This window comes from Culex quinquefasciatus, chromosome 1 (assembly GCF_015732765.1).
Source record: "Culex quinquefasciatus strain JHB chromosome 1, VPISU_Cqui_1.0_pri_paternal, whole genome shotgun sequence".
In the NCBI taxonomy this organism is placed as follows: domain Eukaryota; kingdom Metazoa; phylum Arthropoda; class Insecta; order Diptera; family Culicidae; genus Culex; species Culex quinquefasciatus.
The window spans coordinates 40,802,369-40,828,033 of NC_051861.1; the positions used below are offsets into that span (position 1 = coordinate 40,802,369).

At 37.6% G+C, this 25,665-nt stretch overlaps 1 protein-coding gene across 1 annotated transcript; it reads right to left on the reverse strand.

Moving 5' to 3' along the window:
* Window positions 1-12,423: 12,423 nt before the first annotated feature.
* On the reverse strand, window positions 12,424-15,469 carry LOC6040253. Its single transcript, XM_001849640.2, is given in 5 exon segments — window positions 12,424-13,158; window positions 14,118-14,129; window positions 14,132-14,155; window positions 14,158-14,371; window positions 15,151-15,469. Coding segments are annotated over 5 exon segments (702 nt in total). The 5' UTR covers window positions 15,286-15,469; the 3' UTR covers window positions 12,424-12,841.
* Window positions 15,470-25,665: the final 10,196 nt, after the last annotated feature.

Sequence of the window (25,665 nt, forward strand, 5' to 3'; positions counted from 1 at the left end):
ATCAAATCAAATAGTTTATTCCATGGCATTACCTTGGCGTTGGCGAAAATACTAAAAAATAAAAGGCTGAAAAAAGAGCAGAAAAAAATTAAATGCAGAAAAGCTGAACTGCAAAAAATAAAAAACAAAATAGAAACACATTAAATCAGAGAGACAGAAATAGAAAAAAAAACAGAAAAACTGAAGGGCAGGAAAGCAGAACTGGCAAATAGCAGGTATACAAGAAGGGCAGAAAAGCAGAAACATAGAAAAGCAGAAAAACTGAAAAAATAATGACGCCAGAAAAGCAGAAAACAAAAAAAAGAGAAAAAAAAGCAGAAATGAAGACAATCAGGAATTAAATAGCAGAAAAGAAGAAGTACAGAAACAAACAAAATCAGATATTACTTAAAAACAGAAAAAGTGAAAGGTAGAAAGCAAAATAGTCAAATAGCAGAAAAGTAGGTAAATTAGGATGAAGGAACAAAGAAACTCATAAAATCAGAAAGGTTGAAACAGGATTATAGAAAATCAGAAAAGCGAAAAGATAGGCAGAAAAAATAAAAACGAAAGAAAAGATGTTGAAAAAACAGGGAAGCAGAAAGGCAGAATAGCAGAAAATTAGAAAAGCAAAAAAATCATAAGGCAGAAAAGCAAAACAGCAAAAAATCTTAACAGATGAAAAGCAGAAAATCACTCATGCAGATAACTGAAATGAAGGCAATTAGGAAAAAATAGCAGAAAATTAGAAAAATCAGAAAAATACAAACTCAAAACTACCAAACAAAAAACTGAAAAGTTTAATTATAGTAAATCAGAGAAGCAAGAAAATCAGAAAACCAAAAAAAGCATTAAGTATTTAAAGATGAAAGCAGAGAATCTGTAATGAAGGCAATCGAGAAAGCAAACAGCAGAAATGCAGATAAACAGAAACATACAAAATCAGAAATAGCCGGAAAAGCTGAAGAGCAGAAAAAAAAACAAAATTATAGAAAATCAGAGAAACAGAAACATAGAAGAGCAAATAAATACGAAAAAAATCAGAAGGGCTAAAAAGCAAAATAGATGATAACTTGAAAAGCAGAAAAGCAGGAATCAGGAAAGCAAATAATAGTTAGTTAGTTGTCTTTATTAACGGGCCTTTCAGCCATAAACGCTGGTTCGGCTCGGAAAGCAAATAATAGAAAAGAAGAAACACAGAAACATACAACATCAGACAATACTAAGAAACAGAAAAACTGAAAGGCAGATAGGCAGAATACTCTAATAGCAGAGGGAAACAGAAACACATACAATTAGAAAGACAGAAATGCAGAATTTAAGAAATTCAGAGAAGCAGAAACATAGAAAGGCAGAGAAGCATAAAATGAAAAGGAGAGCAGTTTAAAAGACAGAATAGCAGAAAACATGTTAACAGCAAGATCAAAACAGAAAACCTTATAGAAAACATTCGCTTTAAATGAAGTGCTAAACAAAACAATTTTAATTTAATTTATTGTACCATCGTGGATAACGGCAGTAATTTGTGAAGTCACGTCCGATGTTGAATCAACATTGCGATCTACATTTTTCTGCTCACAATGTAACAAAACAGTCATTCGACATCGCAAGTAAGGTAGTCTACAAAACGAGACAAGATTCCATTGTGACATAATGAAGTGCGTTTCTCACTTCCACCGCGCGTAGGAGTGGAAACCTGCTGCTCCCAAGGAAGGAAAATAATTACCCTCCCAGGTTCAGGCAATGTGCTCATTTCTTCGCGAAAATTTACAATCTATTATACCTTTATTCGTCCGCCGCGGTTGCTGATTCACACTCATTCGCGAATTCAAATTACATTTTTTTTTTGGCAAAGCGCACACTTTCACCTTAAAGTCTTACTGCGTTTGGGGAGGGTGGGAGAGGGGGGTTGGGGGTGGCAAATCTTCCCACAATTTACGCCCAAAAATGGCAATTCGCTTACATAACAATTTGCTTTACGCTAAACGATATGACATAAGTGGCTCGGAAGAATTTGGAGAGGCTCGCTTAAGGTAAGAGGGGATGAACGGAAAATATGGCCTCCGGCAATGAAAAGCTGAAGAAGCACCATCAGCAGCAGCTAAGCCAAAGTCAATATGGAAAACGTCTGCCTTTGCAGCGATTACGGAACAGGGTGACGACTTTTCCAAATTTAATAAACAATGCTGACGAAGATAATTCATATTGAAAACCAATATTTTGTTGGAGATTTTTTTTAATTTTCAAATTTGACACCCTGTGGTACACCAGACGAAGGCGTTAAACCGAAAGCCCTCTTCCGGAGAACGTTCAGCGTTAATCGACAGGCAAACCAAAGGGAAAACATGGAGCTCCCTGCTGGGAGTGAAAAAAGGGGGGAAGCGACAAAATAACGACCAAGTTTATCATTTGCTATTTTCTCGATCCTTTAAATTCGCACACTTGAGGCGCAAATATTTGCTCTTCGGTCGGAAGCACGCCCCATTTTCAATTATTCCAGGACGAACAATGTTTCCACTGCTGTGAGTTTCAGACTGCTCTCCAGGCCTGGGGGAGGACTCGCTGGAATGGAAAACGGAAGCCGACTCGTTTTGGGGGAAAATGTTGGATATTTATTCAAGGCAGCCCCGGATGGCAAATACCGAAAACATGCCGAAACGATCGAGGGAAGCGCAAAAGGGCATTAGGCCGCAATATAATAAATTTGGCCAAGTTGTAAAAGTTGCGAAGCAATTATGTTACGAACAACGTTTCCTGCGGGCATGTTGGTTTATCGCTGAATGTTCATCGTCATATTTTAATATGGAAAAATATGTACTTCTTGTAGTTTGGTGAGATGGAACAACACTGAAAGAAAATATACTTTTCGTTTCCTCCTTATTTTTTTCCACTGGTTTTTTACGGTGAAATATCGTAAGCTGTGTGCTATCTTGTGACAACGACCGTTTAGTACTTTTCGAGAAAATAAAGTTTGTTGGTAAATAATTTCAAAACTATGAATGATAGAGCCAAACTTTTTGAAGCAATCGGTTCGTATATCGCTTAACAAACGCTCCAAGTTTCAACTAATTTGGTTACATCAGTTAAAAGATACAGTAAATTATGTAATCAAAAATCAATGTTTCGAAAGTAAAATTTTACTACGTGTCACAAGTGTGCACAGAATTTCCGTACAAACTAAAATAGACTTAAATCAATAGTTTAACCGTCTTAATCAGTGTATTTTCAAAAACAAAAGATTGCATTGTTTTTATAAAATGTGTATCAACATAAATTTGTGAAAAACAAGACAAATTTTCCACATTTTCCAACAACATGTATGACGTTGCACAAATGTGCACAATCATTTTGATAATAAATTGGCCTATGTCACAAGTGTATATTGCGATATCCGGGAAACGGAAGCGAGTTTCCAAAATCAGGTTAAAGGATCTTGCAGTGTTTGTTAAGTATAGCAAAACGTCATCATTAACTCATTTTCGACCAAAATGGTCTATGTCACAAGATAGCACACAGCTGACGATATGTTAATGAGGGCTATGGATAATCGAGTGCAGACTGTAAGTTTTTATAATTATCGTACCGTAAACCGTTGTGACTTTGATAGGATTTCAATTTGTTTTTAGAATATTTTCCAATAGGTAAGGTTTTTCACAAGATTATTATTTTTAAAACATGTACTGGGGTAGACCACACAAAGTCCATGCACTATTTCGGAAAAAAACGTTTTTTCAATAATGTATAAAAAAATAGTTACGTTAAAAATTCTTAGTTTTGATTCCGGGGTGACTTTGATAGTAATAGTTTTTCTTGTTAAAATCATATTCAAGATGTTCAAACTTTATTTGTACGCTAAATGTACCATCACTGAAGTAACTGATAAAGTTTTTAAGAAAAAAAATCAATGTTTATATTTAGTTAACTAAGTGTATAAACTTTTTAGCAAAATACATATAAATTTAAGGTAAAATTGTTAAAAAGTCGGAATTTTGCCTGAAATTGGTTAAAACTAGTTTAGTTTGTAAAATTATCGATTGCATTTTATACTGAATTCGAAGCACGAATCACAAGTTTTCACATTTTACATGAAATTTGTTCAACTGAAATTGCCTATAAATTTGGAGATTTTTTTTAATTGTGTTTCGAAAACGCATATTATTTATTAGTTACAATTTTTTTAAATCTTCTCCTAGTGGAAAATTGTCCAAAAAATCCGAAAATGCATTCCGTTTTCCGATTAAAAATCATGTTCATTGAGAAAATCAAGACACTTTGAGAAGTTTAAAATAATGACTTTTATCTACATTTTCTTAACTATTTTTACTTTTTAAACTTGTCAAAATTTTATGAAATGTTCTTCTTGAGGTACTTTGAACACATCTCTGCCACGGTCAGTATGTTTCTAAACCATTCCTTACGTATTTTAATTGTACTCTTCATTTTGCGGAAAAATCGCAAACCTATCAAAGTCACCCTGTTTTACGGTACGATAAAAAAAAATTAGTTAAAATTTTTAATCGGGCTCCATTTGAATTGAAATCTTTCTAGAAAAGCTCTTGTTAAAAATGTCCAACCCCAAAAAATCCAGGTCTGTGGAGTCGGAGCCGGACCTGGAGTCGGTGGAGTCGGTGGAGTCGGGTCTTTTTGAGGAACTGGAGTCGGAGTCAGAGTCATCAAAACTCGAACAACTAAATTTTATAAGCCGAAATTTTGTGATAACTCGGAGTCGGAGTCGGAGTTATCTTAATTCAACAAAAACAAATTGTATTGTTCAGTATTTGCGATGAAACAGCTTGATTTATAAAATTTCTTATATTTTTAATAGCTTTTTTCAAGTTGCAAGCACTGCGTTGCCATTTTTTTTCATTTTTGAAAAGATGTATATCCGATGCGATTATGTTTTTGATTTTTTTTATTGGTGATTGGAAAGCTCTAATTATAATCACTAAATGATAACCTTCTTTTATCCAAGTATGTAGTATCATAACTAAAAATAATAATAAACGACATTGGTTTTAAGGTCAGCAATATTTAATTGATTCTTCACTGCTTGTATAGCTTTAGTTATGTTTATCTGTTTGCCTAATAGTGAAGGTAACTAATTGAAATAAATAATTTGTCAGGAAAAAAGTAACGAGGTACATAAAAAGAATAAAAAAAGAATTACTGTTTTTGTAAATTGGAAAAAGTCACTGACAGTATAACTCTTCCAACAAACAATGAACAGTCTTATACTTCGAACTTAACATGCGCAATTTGTTTATAATTAAGTACAAATAAACACAAAGTGTTACATTTAAAATAATTGAAACTATCAGAAAAAGCAACTAATTTTGAAATAATCATGAATATGTTAAATATATCGATTATCTTAACCCTCTAACGCCAAGAGCTGTTTGCTTATCTTAAAAATAGTAAATGATTTAATTTTGGTACAGTAATGCAGGAAATACTTTACTTTGACCCACAAACATCGAATTGGGGCAAAAAAGTAGAATTTGAAGTGGTGCACCAAAGCACCATCAGGAAGATGAGCAACTTTTTTATTAAACCACAAAATCTCGTTTTCTTCAAATCAATTGGTTCATTTGTTTGAAAATGCTTCGAAATGTGTTAAAAACTACTTATTCTTTGCTGTAAGACCATATTTCTGAAGTATTAACTACAGATTCTAAAATCTCTGCATTTTCAGGTTTCTTTGATTGGCTCATTCAAAACCCACAAACAACCATTTTCATGAAAAATGAGGAAAATAATAAAACTATCGGTCTAATAACAATGTTGTGTCTTGTTTATGAATAGTCAAAACGTTTATAAACTTTTGTTTTGATAAAAATAAGCTTTTTCTGTAATTTACAAAAAAGTGCTCCTGAATATTTAGTTGCTCATATGCCTAGGTTGTGCTCTGGTGCACCAAATGAAAAACTAACTTAATCCACCTATGTGGTTGTTGCCTTCCTCACTTTTTACCAACATTTGGTGATGTGATGGGTTTGGACACAAATTCTATCTATCTTCTATATAACGTCATGATTCGAAATCCAGACACTTAGTACCATATTATTTTTGTTATAGCTGGCAAAAAAATATGTAATTAGTTGGAAATGTAGAGATATCATCAGGAATTAGTATAAACAGTCAGTTTTAAGAGAATGCATACAAAATATGTCTTTTCTAACACTTTTTCATCAGAATTTGAAAATTAAAACGACCAGTTGTGCTTCGAATCCCGGACACTGATAAATGCTGATTCGAAATTCGGACACTTTTGCTTCGAATTCCGGACACTCGATTTTGCTTATGAATCGCACAAATTTGGACTGAAATGTTAGTGAATGGCATTCTTTTAGGTCTCAAATAAGCTGTTAACATCAAAACAATCGATAGTTTATATAAAAATTTGCTAGAATTTAAGGAAATCAAAAACATAAATTTCTGCTTTGCCTTCGCGGTGCTTCGGACGCCTATGAAATATTTCTGTTGAAATGTTTCCCAGTTTTGGGTAAACTTATAATTTTATTTTATTTAATTGTTTTGGCATTAACTACAGCGTTCAAACAAACCTTAAATGAAAGTTGATGTTAGAATTCATCAAATAACACAATTTTGACCTTCATAATTCGAACTTATATCCAAATAATTGATACAACAAGTTGAAGTGTCCGGGTTTCGAAGCGTCCGTGAATTCGAATCATGACGTTATATACAAAATTTCGACGGTTTTGTTCGGACGCGAATCAATTCAACACGGAACGTCCGATCGAGGTGCTCTTTGTTGCGTTGGGTTCGTATGGTAAGTTCGTGAGTCCAAGGAAGGTTCTTACGTCAAATATTGGTCAAATAGTTACAACTTTGGCCACTCTGGAACCAATTCCGGAAAATTTGCAGATTGTGTGGGAAAGGTTAAAATCAAGTTTTGATCACAGGAGGCTGAATAAGCAAAAAAGTCAAAAACGTCAACAAACGAAAAAAGGCAGAACGAAGTTTGTCAGGTAAGGCTTGTTCCTCAATAAAGAAATACACAAATGTCACTTAAACGGTCATAACTTGAGACTGAGCGTTGCCAGATCTTCAATGTATTGGACTCATTGGAAAGGTCTTTTAATGACCTATCCAACGATGGGTTTGATAATGGATCCGGACATAGTTTACATACATTTAAGTGAGATCCGGCATCAAAAAAGTGCATAAATATCACTTAGGTGGTCATAACTTGAGATAGGGTTGCCAGATCTTCAATGTTTTGGACTCGTTGGAAAGGTCTTTTGATAACCTAACCAACGATGGGTCGGGTGATGAGTCTGGACATAGTTTACATGCATTTATGTGAGATCCGTTTCGTAACTCTGACACTTTTTTATACTTAACTTTTGAACTACTTATCGGATTTTCAAACAAATCAATAGTGCAGTATGGGGCACCAAACTGGATCGAATGCAACTTATTTGACTCAAATCGGATCAGCCAGTGCCGAGAAAACTTGGCAAGAATTTTGAGCACCAAGGGGAATACGCACACACATACACACACACACACACAGACATTTGTTCAGTTTTCGATTCTGAGTCGATAGGTATAAATGAATATAGGTCTACGAGCTGTTTTTCAAAAGTTCATTTTTCGAGCAGGATTATAGCCTTACCTCAGTGAGGAAGGCAAAAGGTTGAAAAACACTTAAAACCGGTCTAAACTCACAATGTTATTCACAGGGGTTCTTGTCCAAGGTTCAAATGATAGCAAAACATTTTCCGTTTTTAAAAATTGTGTGTTTGGTAATTTTTACGGACTTTTCAAAACAGGTTTTATTTATTTCCCTAAAATTGGCCCATTTTTGTTTACATTTCACACTGTAACTTTGCTTGTGCTTAACCAAATTTCATGAAATTTGGGGAGATGTTAGTATACATTCTACATGAACACCTGCAACTTAAAGCACCATAAAAAGTTGTGTCAGTTCCGAGATATTTGAGTTCAAATTTTTGGTGCTCTGGAGTAACCATGGGCGTGAGAGGGTTAATGTTTACTATTTTTCAACTAAAATTTGAGAATGTTGATCCTTAGGCAAACTATTTTGATATCGTTGCAAATTATCGTTGAACAAATCTCAAGATTTCAGTACTAAAAAGGACCTTATTAAAAATGTATAGGATTTAAATTTATTTTTCAAATGCAAATATTTTTCAAAGTTTATGTCGCCCCGAAAAATCAGGGGGCAAAAAAATATTTTTTCAAAAAAATATCAAAATTTCAATGGAAATAGAAGTCTAATCTACTGAGAACAATCTTAAATGCCTTTTTCTGCATTGATAATTATGTTTAACATGTTTGGACTCGTTTAAACATATTTTGAACATTTAGGTGTATGATGCATTTTAAAACACTTTTTTCATTCAAATAGACACCGTGGCCTGTAATTTCAATTTATAGCTTTTTTTATTTTTGTGAAGTGACTTCGATATTCCCTTTGATGTGGTTTCATGATGAATCATTCAAAAAATAACTAATTAATATTTAAATTTATTAGCATTTTATAAATTAAATGTAAATTTTAGGTTAAGTACATAAATCCGAGTTTACTTACAAAAATGTTCGTCTGAGAATGGCTTCATAACCGGATGTATCTTTAAAAAAATCTTGGTAGGTAAGGTAACTTAAGGGGTCTTTTTTGAAATATCCGTGACCTAGAAAATGTTTTACCTGTGGATTTTTGTTTTTATCCAATTTCACATTTTTTCATATATTTTGACGGAGGTTTACGATCATTCAAAAAGTTTAGTTTTAGGTTAAGATTCAAGAAGTATCGCGTGCCTTTTTGAAGCGTATTGACAATTTTAAAATAAAAAAACAAAGATTCATCAATGCAGCTTTAAAAAATAGTTTCGAATAAAATTGTTATTTAAAAAATAAACAAAGTGACTTTGATATTCACTTTAATGTGGTTTCTTTTGATGATTCATTCAAAAAATAACTATTTAATATTTAAATTATTAGCATTTAATAAATTAAATGTAAATTTGAGGTTAAGTAAATAAATCCGAGTTTACTTACAAAACTGTTCTCCTGTAAATGGCTTCAAAACCGGAGATACTTTTTGATTTCTGTTTCAATAACAAATAATACTTGTTACCTAGAAACTTTTTCCGTTTTGTGATTCGAACTTTATTGCTTGAGAAAAACATGACACTAAGAGAGTATTTAATTAATCCTATTTATCAATGTTTTAAAAATAATAGCTGTCTTTTTTTAGGCCAGAGGTGGAGTCGGAGTTCGAGTCGGTTTGAGCTGAATGCCGGAGCTGGAGCTGGAGTCGGAGCCGGAGTCGTTTGAAATATGACCCGACTCAGCAACCTTGAAAAATTCAATGCAAAGTTGCTAGCATTGCAGCAAACAGGTAAACAAAACTAAACTTAACATTTTTAGCCTGATTTTCATATTTTTGTAACTTAAAGTTTCATAAAACGATTTAAACATGTCATGCAACAGTCAATTTTGTTTTCAAAATATAAATTAATTCATGAAAGCATTGCTCTACCATTTCGCAAATCGAATTTTTATTGTATTTTTTGATTGATTTTTTCCATGCATTCCCTAAGTCAAAAGAAGCAATTTTGCATCATTAGTTTTTCCATACAATATTAGGGGCTGAACATACAAAATTACCACTTGAAGTTGAATTTTCAAATTAGGTATTTTTTATTTATTTTCGATTTTTTTACAAAGAAAAGACAGGAGACAAAAAAGACACTGGTTTATGATATATAAATCATCTAATCAGCCTGTGACTTTGAGCTGCCGATACCTCGCAAACTATAGGTCCGATTTTCAAAGTAAAAAAAAATTAACTTTTGTGAAATTTTATGATCTCTTAAATAAAAATAGAATTCCAATATTAATTTTAAATTGTTCTACAGATAGATATTTTTTTAAAAATTTCAAATTTTGGATCAAATCAGAACTTTTTAATTTGAAAATCCTTATTTTCTCTTCATCAATTGTTTTTTGTTTTTGTTTATAATAAACAAATCAACCAAATTCGATTTTGATTCTAAGTTGATATAAATAAAATATGTGAAAGAGGCTCAGCGATACCTTGATGAGGTTAAGTTTTTAGTAATGCACAACTTTTCTTTTGTGAGGGTGAGATGATTACGAATATGTTATACATTTAACTTTCTTAAACCCACTTCCAACAACTTTCATCGAAAAAAGTGAAACCCATAACTTTTTTTAAGGTAATCAACACATCAACTCACATTTTGTTTTGATTGTCCAACTCTTCTCCCTCAACTCACCATCACTACCTCATCAGCTTGGCACGATCAGTTATTCAAAACCTCACATCGCCGATCGAGGCCATTCCAATTTCACCCACCTTATTTTTGTTTCGTTTTCTTTTCCTTCAAAACTTTAATCACCCCCAGGTCATCATAATGCATTTTTTTTTCATTTCAGCGCTCATATTTTTTTCGGTTATGAACCTCTTACCTCACCTTCACCTCCAAAATCGAAACCCAATCCCGGACATGACAGACCACCGCCACGGCACACGTGGGAAAGTAGTGCGTCTATAATACAATAATAAATATCACCCGAAAGCCACCTTCCTTCTTTTGAATTGAGTATTGAGCGTGTGTGTAAGTGAATGCTTTCGGGAGAGGAGGACGCGCGCAGCGCGCTGCGTGTGTCAAACTTTCTCTTTTCATTCCCGCTCTCCCGCTTCGGTGCGTGCCTGCGCGTACGATTTTCGAAAAACAAACGACCCGCGCGCGGCCTGCTTCGATTTCGAAATTCCTCCTCGATGGGGAGCCAAGGGGCGCGGCCCGCTGGGGACGCGCGGAGGACCCCTGGTGGTCGAAACGCCCCGCTGGGTGTATGCCTTTGGGGGACACTTTCGATTGGACGGGTCGAAAACTTTCCCTTTTTTTTTTGGGTGAGTGACAATGGGTTTTCTTGGGGGAAGTGAGGGGAGGGGAGCTGCGCTCCCACGAAGGTCCGAATCCCGAATCCGGTTCGGGGTGCGGTCTCTTGAGAGAAGTTGAGAGGGGGCAGATTTATCGCTTTTTTCGCTTTCGAGCCGGTTTCGGTTTTTTTTTTGTTTCGTTTTGTTTACACACTCACAGTTCGGACCATAAAGGGGGCCGTAATGTGAGCGAGTGTGTGTGTTTTGCGGTTTTGTGGAGGAGGTCTATGACCGCGGCAAAACAAATGTGTATCGCAGGACCGTTTTGGCCGGTTGGAGATTTCTCTTTTGCAAGTGGAGTGCAACTGTTATTCGAAACCGAAGGGGGAGGAATTTCTTTCTTGCTGCCCGTGAGTGAGTAGTTTGTTTTTTGTTTAATTTTTCATTTTTCATCTTTATTTCATTCTTTTGATGTGAGTTGATTGTATTTTCTTTTCTTTCAATAATTTAAACAATAAATAACAGAACAGATCATTCTTACAAGGCTGGTTTTTTTGCAATAGTTATTTGTTTTTAAGATGTTGTAGCTTTTTTCTTTCGTAGGCCCGCGGAACGCGAGAAGAGTGAGAAACTCGGGAGAGCGAGTTCGACAGTTAGAATGAAGAATTCAGTTATTTGAAAATTTAAACGGGAAAGTTTGAAAAGTCTTATTACCTTAGCTGAGTTGGGGAACGGCGTTGGCGGCAAAGAGTGCCGAGGTAGAAAGTTAAGTTCCTTGTTATTCTATCTTGAGAGAGTTGGTTTTGGTAAAGCTCCGAATCAGGCCCGGAATTGAGGTGCAATTCCAGCCCGTTCGATACACGCAGAGTTAGAGTTGAGTGAGTAGATTAGAGAGAGAGGGAGCAAGAGAAGTCACTTTACTACAGTTTAATATAAACTTTAACGTTCTTCACGTGAAACTTGCTTAATCAGTCCCCGGAAGGGTGGGCTCGATTCGCGGCAGGTGTCGCCACCTGTTGCGAAATCGCGAAATCGCACCGCCAGCTACGATTTCTTTGGGGCTATGCCCGCCAAAAACGGAACCTAACGGGAGCGATCCAACCCAGGTGTGTCAGGTGTCAGTACAGTCTTGTTTTGAGCTACTTTGTTTTGCAGTAAGTGGGGGGTTTGCAGGGGCGTAGTTTTTGGCATATTAGATCCTATTTTAACTATTTTGAACTTTACGTATTTTCGCGGGGTGTTTTTTTTTGCTAGTTTTTCTCAAAGACTGCCATCGACTGAACTTTTTTTTCCCCAAGTAGAACTTTTTAGAATTCGTTTACTACCGTGAGTGAGTGAGCGGTGTTTAGTGAGCATTATTTGGTGTTTTGGTGAAAGTTAAGCGAGGGGGGCGTTACTCCCCCTCGTACAGACAAGTCACAGCTGAGACACAGGTTTTGAGAGCGTGTGTGAGAGAAAAAAAAGTCGAGAACAGTTCGAGAAAGAGAAAAAAATACGCTAGTTTTAAAAACAAATAAACTAATAAATATTCTCGAGCAAAAAGTAATAAATTATTAAATACGCGTTTATCTTCTCATCGCAAATAAATTAATTAATCTAAGAGTGGTTGTGGTTGGGTTTTTGTTGTAGAAAGATGGTTTCCGCCCGAAGGTTTTTGGAAAGAGTGGGGCAGGAGCACTTGTAACAGAGGGGGGGAAGGTTAGGATGACCGCGAATTGTAACCTACTTAACTAAACGTGGTTGTGGTCTTCACTAAGCGCCCCACCGTTTTCACGGAGGGCGCTCGTGTCCTGTGTCGGGGCGGTTGCTCCGCGAAATCGAGAAGGATTGGACGAGAGTGTCCACAGAGAGACAGACAGTTGAGGGGGGATGAAGGTTTGGAAAAGGTGGGCCGGGCTGGGCCCAGCCCCACCCACGTTACTGGGGGTGGTCGCATCGCGCTACAGCATGTTTATGGCAAGCTTACTGGGTGTGAGCGGCGTAGGCCAGGTTCTGGGCGTCCAGGGAGCGAGCGTATCCGTGGTGGTCGTCGAACGAGGTCGAGTGCGAGTAGTGCGGGTGGGCGACCACTTCGTAGCTCTGCTCGGGCTTCTTGTCGAACAGCTTCTTGAGGCCGATGATGGCGGACAGGATGAGGGCGATCTTGCCGACGATCAGAGCCTTGAACGCGATCAGGGCGAGGAATCCGATGGCCAGGGGCAGGAGGGCGGCGGCCTTCAGCTTGAACAGCAGCAGCAGGGGCAGGAGCAGCTTCTTGACCTTCTTCTTCTTGCCGCGGGCTGCACGGGGGGGGAGAGGGGAGAAAAAAGGGAAAACAAACACGATGGTTAAAATCCGGTTCGAGAGTGAAAGTGGCTCGGCTATCCCGGAACTTTCGATTTTCGCTTCGCGTCTGACGTAATCGCTCGTCACGACCTCGGGGGGACTCAAAGAGCCGCCAACGGTTACGTAAGGCTGGCGAGCCGGATGCGGCGGCGGCTGGCTACGAACGATCTTTTAGGTTATGCAATTCACTTTGTGGTGTCGCCACCTGGGAATCATTTTAATCGTTTGATTGAAATCGAATAAGATCTTCGAAAAGAAGATCAATTGAATAATAGCTTGATGATCGTAATTTTAATTCATGGGTCTTGAAATTGAAGTTATGAAGTAGGTGAAACGCTTTGAAGAGTTGTGGATCTGCTGAATGGAATGCGAGAGATCCACGAAGTGCAAAAATTAGGATGTTGTCGATCTAATGAATGAAATTGGAAATGGTGAAGCTTAAGTTTTTTCACTTTTTACTGTCGCCACCTAGGTGTGAGTAGTCATAACATAGTTAAAAGTGGTGTTTGTGAGTTTGTGACAAAGCAAATTAATCAATTTTAAATTAATCATAATTTTCTAGTAATGCCATCGCATCAATTTTTAGAAGAAATCGAAAAAAGATCGGTTTCGTTGCTCCAAGCGACGAACCCGTTAAATCTTCATCGGCTTCGGCCTCTACCGGCACGACCGCCCATAAATCTCTCTCTCTCACTCGTGCTCGGCACGCGATCCAACCACGTTGCGCGAGGTCAAGTTCAGTGACTTAGTGCCTTACTAACTCGCTTTGCTCGTTTCGTTGCGTCTTCCTCTTCGCCGGCGAGTCGCTCAACCGAGGCGGACGACGGAGTCGCGACTACGTAATAATCATCATAATGCCGCGAAGCGACGATCGTAAGCAAAGTGACGCGCTCGTGGGAGAACGCCCTCTTACCCTCATCCAGGAGCGCTGCATGTCGGCGATCGACTCCTGGGCACGGAGAACTGGAGGGTGTGCGATCCGAGGAAACGGGCGGCGCGGTCAACCAGCAGGCTGTCGATCTCGGACTCGCGGGCCTCCGGCTCGGCGGGCAGGTCAACCTCGTTCAGGGAGCGTCCGGTGGCGGGCTTCTCAGTCTCGACCAGGGTGATACCTTCGGTGACCTCAATGTTGCCCTGCACATTGTCGACGTACTGGAGGGCACGTTCCTAGACGGGCAGCGGCGAACAAGAGACAAAAGAGAGGAGATGCGAAAATATAGGTTAGTGATTGAGCTGGTATCGACAGGGGCGATCGACGTGATGCCCGAGAAGCTGTAAACATTGTTTTGCACCACACGGACACACACACTCCCAATAGATGGGCGCGATCTCAAGCAGGTTTTGCGCGATCGCGATACAGTTAGACGAACTGAGCTGTTTTTTTTCTCTCCCCCCTCAGATATGTTCCCGATTTCTTCGTAGGCCTCGATCATCACCTGGAACGCGCTTTCTACGACTACTACTATGAGTGTGCGCGAGGATCGTCTCACGATCATTTTCGCTAAATATCACAATTATCATCATCTCCGCACACTCCACAAACAGTTCTGTTTGTTTAGTAATTGCGTGCCCCGGTATGGGGCAAAGCATTTACGGTAAACTTGTTCTGCGTGTTTTTCTCGCGTTTGCTCCTCTTCAAGACCAACTGGATCTTTTCGAGATGCTTGCTACTGCTACACACTTGGCGTGGGGGTTCGTCGCTATCCAACTGTTGCGATCGTTTGAAAGGGTAATCACACTGGGCAAGAGTTCTGAACGATCGCGTCGCGATCACTGTTCTATCGGTTTGTTATTGTCCAAGGTAGTACACACTGAACACTGAAGATCTCACTTTCAACGGCGCTTCAAGAATGTCTCTTGGGGTAGATCATCGAGGATCACACACAGTAACTGCCGATCGGTGGTGCAAACAACGGAGGTCTCTTCGAGCCTGGCCCGGCCCTTACCTTGACGCATAGCACCATTGACTTGTCGCCGCAGTCCTTGACGAATTTGAGTGCGCTGGACAATAATCCATCGGTTTCCGAGGGGGCGGCAGCCGCAACGGCCAAAACGGCGAACAACACGACAAACTGCTTCATCTTCACTTCTGCTCTATTAGCTTCCGTACTGCTTCCGGGTTCTCACCACACTGAATGCAGGACTCTACTAGTCACGTCTATTTATCTGAGACTCACACACACTACCTCACACACACTGGAGAGCGCTGGAGGAGCTGTTAATTGTTGGAAAGCAACCGGTGAACTGTGACTGGAAGACAATGCTGCAGCGGGTTTTATTCTCTTTGATTCCGGGCGGCCCCCAAAGCCCGGCCTCGGCCACAGGGTCCCCATGTGTGTGACCGAACAGCCCCCCCGACGAAGAGAGCGAGAGACCATCGTGCACCAACACACACCACCACCTCGGCCAGAGCGTTTCCGCAAGAAGCCACGATCAAGTTGAAGGTTGCGCGGAAGAAAGCGCCCCGCGATCCAGTTTCTTCCTCTCCACTCTCAACCGACCAGAAAAGATCGCGCGCGCCGCCGCCGAAGAAAGAGAGAAAGCGCAGAAAGGAAAGAGAGCGAAATCACACACCCTGGTAATGATGATGAATGTGTGTGCGATAGATGTGGAGGATCGCGCGCGCGCGCTCTCTCTCCTCTCTCCACACACACTCTCTTTCAACCCCCATCCGCGCCCCTCGCCGTATCGTCACGATCTTCGGGGGACCAGCAAAAGTGACACATTCGTCGTGCGACTCGATCAAGATGCGGCGCGTACAACGACCGATCGAAACATTTTTTTTTTTTTCGGGAGGGATTAGGCCCCCAGATTCGGGGCTCGTCCGATCGTCGTCGATTCCAGGATCTTCACGCGCCAAGACCGCGACTCCATCCGGGTGTCGCGTGAGTTGGGTTGGAATAATTTTCGAATATTTCTTTTCAGCGGGTTGACGTTTCGTCCGCGCACGCAATCAGCGAAGATCCTGAGGTTAGTACCATTGTCGCGGTGATCGTGGCGCGAAGCGGTTGTTCTGTAAGAATGTCACACACGCCGAAGCGGAAAACTTCAAAGATGAGGCCGAAACGTCTTAAAGGTGCGGTTATTGATGGTGATCTCGTGATTTAGATCGCGTGTGTGTGCGGGGTTCCAAAAATAACAGAACGCTCCAGGAAGCTGCGGCGAATTTTCGACGTTTTCAGAAGGCAGAAGGAGTGCAGACTACCCTATTGACCCAGTTTGATCGGCGTTCTTCGTCTCTCCTTGTGGTGTGGTCGAGTGGTCGTAAATCTATAAGTTGGGAGATTTGTGGCCAAATTGGCGTGGCGGTTGCGATTTTTTCCCCCGAAAATCAAAGATTTCGTAGCTGTTTTGTTTTGTTGTTGTTTATTAGTGTGTGAGCTGTGAAGTGGTGCTAACGGAAACTGATTTAGAATGAAGTTTTTATTTTTGGGGCAGAAAGTTTAAGGAATGGATCGGCAGCTGTTTTGGTTGGAGTGAACTAGTGAGAAGTGATGTTTTGGATACAACATTCTTGTGATTTTCTTGGTATTTTTAGAGTTTAGAGGCTCGAAGTTTGTGTGTTACTCTATTCAAGTATTTTAAAAAGCAAATTATGGTTAGTTTATGTTTATTTGAATCAGTTATTATCACCAGTAACCACCACATGAAAAATAATGATTTTTGAGATCATCGAGTTAAATAATTTATTTAAAATCTCAATTTGATGAATCATAATCAAAATTTTGCTAAACTTTAATAATTCTACTTGGACTTCTTGGCTTCATTAAGACTGTTTAACTGATCAGGTAAACTTAGTTAAACGATTTTGTTTGGGAGATGTCATTTGATGTCGGTTATTGGTGACATTGGGTCAAAGTGATTTTTTACGTTCGTTGAACAAAAAATGATAAAATCATTGGTTTTGTTGTTCACAGTGATAAAAAAAATATTTTTTCTAAGCACAATGGCACTTAGTATGACCACAGATTGTTTTAAATTGATAGTGTTTATCCTTTATGATGGCTCTTTGCAAATGAACCAAAGTTATTCCTTTATTGAAAATTGTCTTGTCAATTTAATTTTTTTGACATCAAATAAAGCCAAGTGACAAGAAACATATTTAAGGTTTGAGCTTCTGCCAATAAACATATTAATGTTAATGTGAAGCTTTTGTTGAAAGTTATCTATTGCATTAAAAAGTGTTTTTAAATAATTGCAAACTTTTTTTTCGCGAAAAAATCATCGAAATTTCACAAAAGTTTTGATTATTTTTACTAGCTAAATTTTGCAAATAATGATATAAACGCAGAAAAAATTTCAAATTGGTATCAGTTTTATTTTCATTAAAATTCTAAACGAAATAAAGCCCAAATCTTTTGTTTTAATTTTTATTTTGCCCTTGTTTTGGAAGTTATTTTGAGCCACTTTTGTTCTACAAAAAATCAAAATTTTTCGTGTTTTATATTATTCTTGTTCCTTTGTTAGTTATGTATAATGCATTTAACATATTTTGATAATGTTTATTTCTGATATTATTTTGCTTATTCTATTTCCATTATCATTTGCCTTTCCAATTTTTCATGTTATTAAAGCCACTTTTATTGTTGTTTTTCACATGTTCTTCTACAGCATGATACTATAATAATTTAAATTGTAAGTTAATTCAACACGCAGCCAAAGTTGACCCATAAAAAAATATATTTTTTAATCATTGGCAAAGTCGCAAAAAAACAAGTCAAACTTCCACCGTTGATTTTTTTTAAATTTTTAGTGTTCGTCTTTCTAATTCTATTTGAAACTCGAACAAATTTGTATTCCGTCTAGAAGCAGGGTTGAGTTTTTGAGGGTTATGTATGATGAAAAAAGGAAATCTATAGTTTTTTTAAAGGTCATATAAACATATGGAACACCTTTTCAAAAACTGAAAAACGGAACCTTTCCGTCCTGATTTTGAAAGGGTGACCAAAAAAAAAACAAACCATCCACACTAACGACCCCCGGTTTTTTTGTGGTCTCTATTGCAAGTTTCTGCTCGAACCTAGGAGTCCGAAGGCTTGAATGGGGAGAACACCCAAACCTCTTTCTACTCCAAGGAACCTTCCACCCCAGTGTTTGAACTGTCGACCTTAGGATTGCGAGTCCAACCGTCGCCAGCGATTCCACCGGAGCAGGCTTGGTTTGGTGTGTTGTTTGTACTTATGGCATGGAGACGACTCCTACACCTGGACGGCCTAACAACCAAGGCCGAGACCGACATTTTACTTCCTCATCCGATGGAAGGTTGGAGCAGATGGGAATCGAACCCAGAATCACCCGCTTACAAAGCGGACAGCGTAACCATTCGGCCACGCACTGCCACTGCCAGGAAGGGTGACATAAACTGTGAAAAAATATTCGCAACAGCCTAAGTTAAATTAAAAAATGAATCTAGAAACCATTCGTTTAAATTAACATTCTCAAAAAAAAAACAATCTATTGAATATAATTAATCGCCATTGTTTATTTTGAACAAAAAATTTTTTTTTTGTTTTATTTTAAGGTTTGACAGTGGCTGGCTCCACTTTTGTATATTTAGACTCTTTTAATATACAGCAATTCCATTTGAAAAGGGCACAAACCGGAAAAAAGCTCCTCGATCGTGCTCAAAATTATTGTGGGGGTTCCTTGGCCAAAATAACTAGACCCGTATTTTTTTTGTTTGGCCAAAAGTGGCCATTTTCGTCAATTTTCGCAGAAAACCAAATTTTTCATGACCTTTAGGTATATATGCATGTTCGGGTTTAAAATTTCTCGCAAATAAAAGACGCAACTTTTGGTACCCAAACTTGTAACGTCATCACTGAAATTTACAAGTAATCGCAGTTTTAGTGGAAAAAGTCATTTTCGTCATTTTCTTGATTTTGCGCGTGGGGTGCCGGAAATCCCACTTTTTATTTTCAAAAAAATATATCTCGGAATCTTGTTAATGAACTCCTCCTGTTTTGAGTATGTTACGTAAAATTTTCCGAGGAATCCGATAAAAATATTTTCAGTCATTGGCTCTTTGGTCGAGACACGGTCAAAACGCGATTTTATGTTTTCTACGACTTTTTCAAATGTTTGGCTACTTTTTTCGGTCCTCAAGTTATTTTTCCTTGGAAGGCTAACTAACCACTTTTTATTTGCATCTAACAAAGCTAAAATCGGTTGAAATGGGGCGGAGTTATGATTTTGAAATAAGTGGTTTTTGCAGAAATTGACGAAATTTGATACTTTTGGGACCACCCTAGCACGGTGTAGGTCACCCTAATGGCCAAACCAAAAACTGCGGGTCTTATTAGCTTTGCCAAAGAACTCCCACAAAAAAATTGAGCTCAATCGGAGAATATTTTTTTTTCGTTTTGTTACCCTTTCAAATGGAATTGCTGTATTTTTATATTTTAGTTTTTTTTACAATGTTCGAAAATTAGAGAGCCTATATGGTGAGGCGAATTAATACTCTCAGAGTTCTAATCGAGCTGTCAAATCTGGGTTGCAATCAAGCGACAAGACCCTGCAAAAAAGGTTAGAATCGCTTTAAAATATTTTGAACGAAAAAAAATTATAAGCATTATAATTTTTGCTATTACAATAATAGTTATTCTTAACAAGAGTTTCACAAACTGATTAATACTTTAATCTCGTTTTTTGCTTTTTGCGTATAGGCCCTCTAGCAAAAATGCAAAAAGCAAAAAACTTAGGTAGAATTGAAGGCACATGTAAAAAATTTTAAACTTTCATAAAACATTTGAAAATTGAAATAATATTATCTGATAAAAGAAAAAACTAATCTAAATTAACTTTCGCCATAAAAAAGAAAAAATTCGAAGTGCAAACAACAAGAGGGGAAATATACCCTTTCTCAGCCTATTTCTATTATCGGCCTATCAGCACTTTGATCATGAATTATAGCTTTCATAAAGTTTTTTTTACTGTTCCAAAGTAATAAATAGCTCAAATAAAAGTGAGCAAGCTGCTCTCCCTAGTTGATACATCTGAAAATATTGATTTAATATCGGAAAACGGCAAAAGTGATGAGAACTGGTCGAACGGCTTAGAGTGGTTAAAATGGGCATATTTCCCCTAATAAAATTTTAAACTCTTTGATTTAATCCTTTTTTCAAATGACACGAATGCCATAATTATGGTAATGTGTCAGTAAAATTCATAATATATTTTTTATAAAAAAATTTCTCTTAAAAAAATAATACTTTTGAAACCTGAATGTAAAGTATTGCAAACATTGTATATTTTTTTCTGTGGCGATTTTTAATAATACAGTTCGGAGTTTTTATTTTGCTATGGCCCAATTATGATAGTTCTAATACGGTTTACTCCCGCTACCCCATCACCAGGCCAAACTTCAAATTTGTGCTTATTCTGATAATGATAACGCTCCCGTCTGAGTCCTTGAAGTTTGTCTGAGTTTGTCATAATGTATAAAGAAAAGTGTGGCCAGAATGAGCTAAATTTAAGAATTTAGCCTGATAATGGATCAATCTTCGATTACAAAAAGCACCCTGGTGTTTCCCTCTCGCACTTTATGTCAATGTCCATCCGAGTAAGTGGAATTCATTCAAAGTTTACATTTTCTTATTGTCAAGAAAAAGCCAAAATTGTGATCAAACCAGGAAAATCCCTCTGCTCGTTGGATAATCGTGAGAGAATAACCGAAAAAATTTCAGACAATTTCCAAATATTTTTTTCCAGAAACCAGAAAAAGTCAAATTCAAGTGCTGAGTTATGAAATAGATTTTGTTTAATTCTTGCTGCAGAACGTAGTGTTCATTCTATTTTATCGTATGTAGCTTCTTGAAGTTTTGAGTAAAACGCGTTAGATCCTCTTTAATCAAAAACAAAATCATGTGACGATAACAATAAGATTCTGTACTTTATCTCAAAATTTGGAAAAAAGATGATTGCCGGAGCCCCGTATAAGAATCAAGAATGTTGACTTGCATGCTTGAGTGAGTTTCAAATGGTATCTGTTGAAATTTCCTTTGGAAAATTATGCGAATTTCAATCTGTGCTATCAGATCAGAACAACTTTTTGTTATGAAGAATGTCAACATTGCACGGAGTTTTTACGGTTTTGCCTTCCTCACCTCACTGAGGCAAGGCTATAAAATCACTCGAAAAATGAACTTCTTAAATACGACTCCTAGATATACCTTCACGTATACCTATCGACTCAGAATCAAATTCTGAACAAATGTCTGTGGGGATGTGTGTAGACATGATTTTTTTCCACACGATTATCTCAGAACTGGCTGTACCGATTTTGGCCGGATCCGCCTTATTCTGTTCGTTTTGGGGTCCCCTAAGACTATATTAAATTTTATTCTGCTTAGTGAAGTACTTTTAAAGTTATGCCAAGAAAAAGTTTTTTTGTAGCTACAAAAAAGGGTGATTTTTGCATAATCTCAAAGGCCGGGTCATTCTGCTTTTTTGACTTTTTGACCACGCGGGGGTTTGGCAGCCACACCCCCTTGCATGCGTATCGCACGGTTGCCATACCGCTTAAGCAGTGTCTGCGTCTCTTCTGGAAAAAAATCTGTATTAATTATGTTGCTGCATCATTTTGTCTCGACAAAGATTTACACAAACTTTTTACTGAAATATATTACTCATGAGACTTTTCACCTTTATTTTGAAGAGTTGGTAAAAAAAATGAAAAGAAAATTGCTGTTCAAGTAAAATCAATAATTTAAAAAAACAAATGAAAAAAAAAATAAAAAAAAAACTCTTAAATTAATTTGTAAATACCACCTAAAATACAACATGAATGCGAGGAAGGCACCAACCACCTTAAGGTGGATTAAGTAACGTTTTGCTGAACATATCTGGATTGAAATCGAGTTTTGAGAATCTGGGAGGCTGCACAAAATGATACCCAAGGCCCAAAATGCACGTGCAGCAAGATAGCGATCCGAATATATATATTCAATTTACTACACAAAGTTTCATTTTAATCTCGACATCCTCTTCGATCCCACAATCCCATTCACAAAAATTCACATCCAACATCAGTGGGGGGAGGTTGCCCTTTCGGCCAACTCCAGCTCACTTATGTTTTCCCCCTTCCCACGAACTTTGCTCTTTTTTTTTCCTCCCATGATTTCGGGGAGCTCAACTCGTTTGATCACGGACTGGATCTGCGTGTCCAGCTGGTTTCGATTGGATGCTGTGGTCAAAGGCAAAAAAGAGAGATTGTCCAAATTAATGGCACCTCGCGGAGTCCCCCCTGTGCGATTGGCATCGGTCACGGTATGATTTGGATTTCTGGGCGGAGGAAGTCGGGGGGAAGGGACCAGCCAAAAGGTCTCCCCAAAAAAAATCCGCTGGCCCCTCCACCAGGGGAAGGAAATGTAGTTTTATTGATTTTATGTTTCCTCAATAATTAGTCCCGAGCCCGGGTTGTGCTGCTGATTGCAGGCTTTGATGGTCGTCGGATAGCGCGTGTTTTTCTCTTTCGTTTTGGGGGGCTTTTTTGCTGCTGCAGCAGCAACACGCACGAGATTGGCCAAAATTTCTAGCCTCCGGGCTAAATTATCAAAGCTGTAAAATAGCGACTAAAATGATAAACCCCTCGACTCGGTGGTGTTGATAGAGGAGGAGACAGAGAAGAAGAAAACAGGAACTGGACCCTGCCCAAGCCACGAGGAGAAATTTTACGTTGGGTTTTAGGTATTGGGGGGTTCATTCATATTATGGCTTGGAGACGTTGAGTCTTTATGTTACTTCTATTTTTTTCTTGAATTTTAGGAAAATTGAAAATCTTTTTTAATTAGGTAAAACTACGGTTTTGAAAATTCAATAAGAAAAAAATTGAACATTGTATAAACTTAATGATACTGAAATAAAGGTATCCAAAGCCATGGAATTCCAACATAAAAATAAACGAAGAAAGATGTGAAACGTCCCGACACGACAGCTCACACCAAATTATAGTCAAATATTAGGTCAAGCTAAATTGGGAGTCGGGAGGAGAGAGGGCTCAATCAAAACTGCATCAATTCACACGCGATTCTTCCCCGCTGAGGTGGAATGGACACGAACCCAAAAGGAATAAACAACAAAATGCGGAACGGAAATCCGATCCAGATTCGATTCGGTGGTGTCTGAATTATGCTGTCGATTTGTGAATGTTCTTCCCGGTGTCTACCTCTTTTGTGATGGGAGTGTAGGGAATAAAATCAGACAGAGAGTGGGGAGTTCAACAAAGTGGGGTCTGGATGAGAGCGAAGGTTAATTTGAAAGGGGTTTCCTCGAGGTTAAACGTTTTGTAATCAGCCAAATGTTGTTATTGGGATACTTTGCTTCGTTTTCATTTGGTTAAGAAATATGAACCGCAGAAAAGTATTTCAATTTACCAAAAAAAGGAGTTTTGAATTTGCAGCGCATGACCTTGAACCTTTCACTTATACAACCACCAGATCTTTTGTGGTCTCTATTGCAAGTTTCTGCTTGAACCTAGAGAAATCCAATAGCTTGAATGGGGAACGCACCCAAACCTCTTTCTACTCCAAGGAACCGCCGCCAGCGATTCCACCTGCGGAGCAGTCTTGGTTTGGTGTTTTGGTTGTCTTGATAGCAGGGAGACTACTTTCCTGGTTTGGAATTGACTTAACGTCTTACCAACAACCAATGCCGGAGTTTTACCTCTCCATCCGATGGAAGGCCAAACTTCAATGATGTCTTTTTTGGAATCTGTGGACAACTTTCTACTAAACTTTGAAAGATATGTGCAACGGCTTTAATAATATTTTTGTATTTTCAAAATTATGATGTTACTTGAAAATGAAACTAATTTTACGTCAAAACTATTCTAAATTGATTCGTTTTTACAAAATAATGCGTCGTTTGGTACTAAAATTCTGAATTTAAAATATTCAGTGACTTATAATGAAACAGCAGCTCACCGCGGGAACACCATGGGAAAAACAAAAGTGCTCGGGTCGATCCTAAAATTGGACATTTAAAAAAAATGATAACTTTTTGTCGTTTCAGTCGTTCGCTGCTCTCATCGACACTTCTAAGCAGAAATAATTCTAAGATCTAAAAATCTAGTTTAACATTTTAAATGGTCGCATTAAACTTTGAAATGCTGTTTTGACGGTGTCTGAACCAAAAAGCAAGGTTGTTAATCGATAAAAATAATCGTTGATTATCGTTATCGTTATTTCGACAATTCGACGAAGAGTGGGGAGACTCGATCCCCGGGGACACTTGATCCCAAGCCTGTATCTCGTCAGCATGTGGATAAAACAATTAGCTTTGTTCTAGAAAGTTGTGCGAAATTGAGTAAAACTTATTGTAGAAAACAAAGAAAAAAATTAAAAAATATTTCGATTGAGTTACACACACATTTTTCTAAAAAGTGCTGCAAAAAACCTCCAAGGGATCTTTTTTCTTTGTTTTTATAAGTGTAGAAAACACTCAAAAATTATTCAAAAAAATATTTGTTATACATGAATTGTTTGATAAACATATTAACTCCAAAACCCTTACGCATTTGACGTTAAATTTTTCGCCATACTATTTTTACAATCAATTGTTTAAGAAAGTGCGTTTAGGAGACTTGATCCCTGCATGTTTACAGTCACGAGATCTCAAGATTAAATAATTGGGCTGGGTTTTCGTACATACTTTCCTTTAGTATCGTTGTACATAATTTACTGCAGTTTGAACATTTTTCAAAAGTTTTGTAAACAAAAATTACCAGCTTTTGTAAACATGCCCAATTTCTGTCCAAAAAGAAAATTTTAAGTTTTAAATATTTCGCATATAATATATTTAATATATTTTTTTAAACGCTTGGCATGAATCGAAGAGTTTTCCTGATGAAATACCCTTATCAGCCAAACATAGTTGAATGAATGTTTAAGCTTTCAATTCATGCAAAAAGTTCACAGTTTTGTGAGAAATTGACAGAGTTATGTGCGATACAAAAAAGGGGATCAAGTCTCCCCACTCTCCCTTACAATATAAAGCATTGAAACTTTCACTAAGATTATATTATTTGAAAATGTAGTAAGTTTCAAAGTATAAAATATGTACTCGAAATTGTTCACAAAATACCGTTTTTTTTTCAATTTGATTAATACCCATATTGTATAATTTGAAAACTTGAGTATTTTCGAAAAGTACAGTTATTTGTGAAAATTTCAGTATTTTCAAAAATGTCTCTAATTAATTGAAAAAGCATACGAAATTTCAGTTCGATTGATACTCATGTTGAAAATTTGGAAAATTTGAGTATTTTCGAAAAAATACGGTAATTTGTAAAAAACTTTGTACTTCCATAAAAAATGAAAAAAAAACATACTAAATTTCTTTTCGTTTGTAACCCATTAAGAAAATTTGAGTACTTTCGAAAAATATGGGATTTTGTGAAAATTTTGAGTAAATATTTAACTTTGATACTAAGGCCGATGCAAATATTAAAAAAAGTTTTTGTC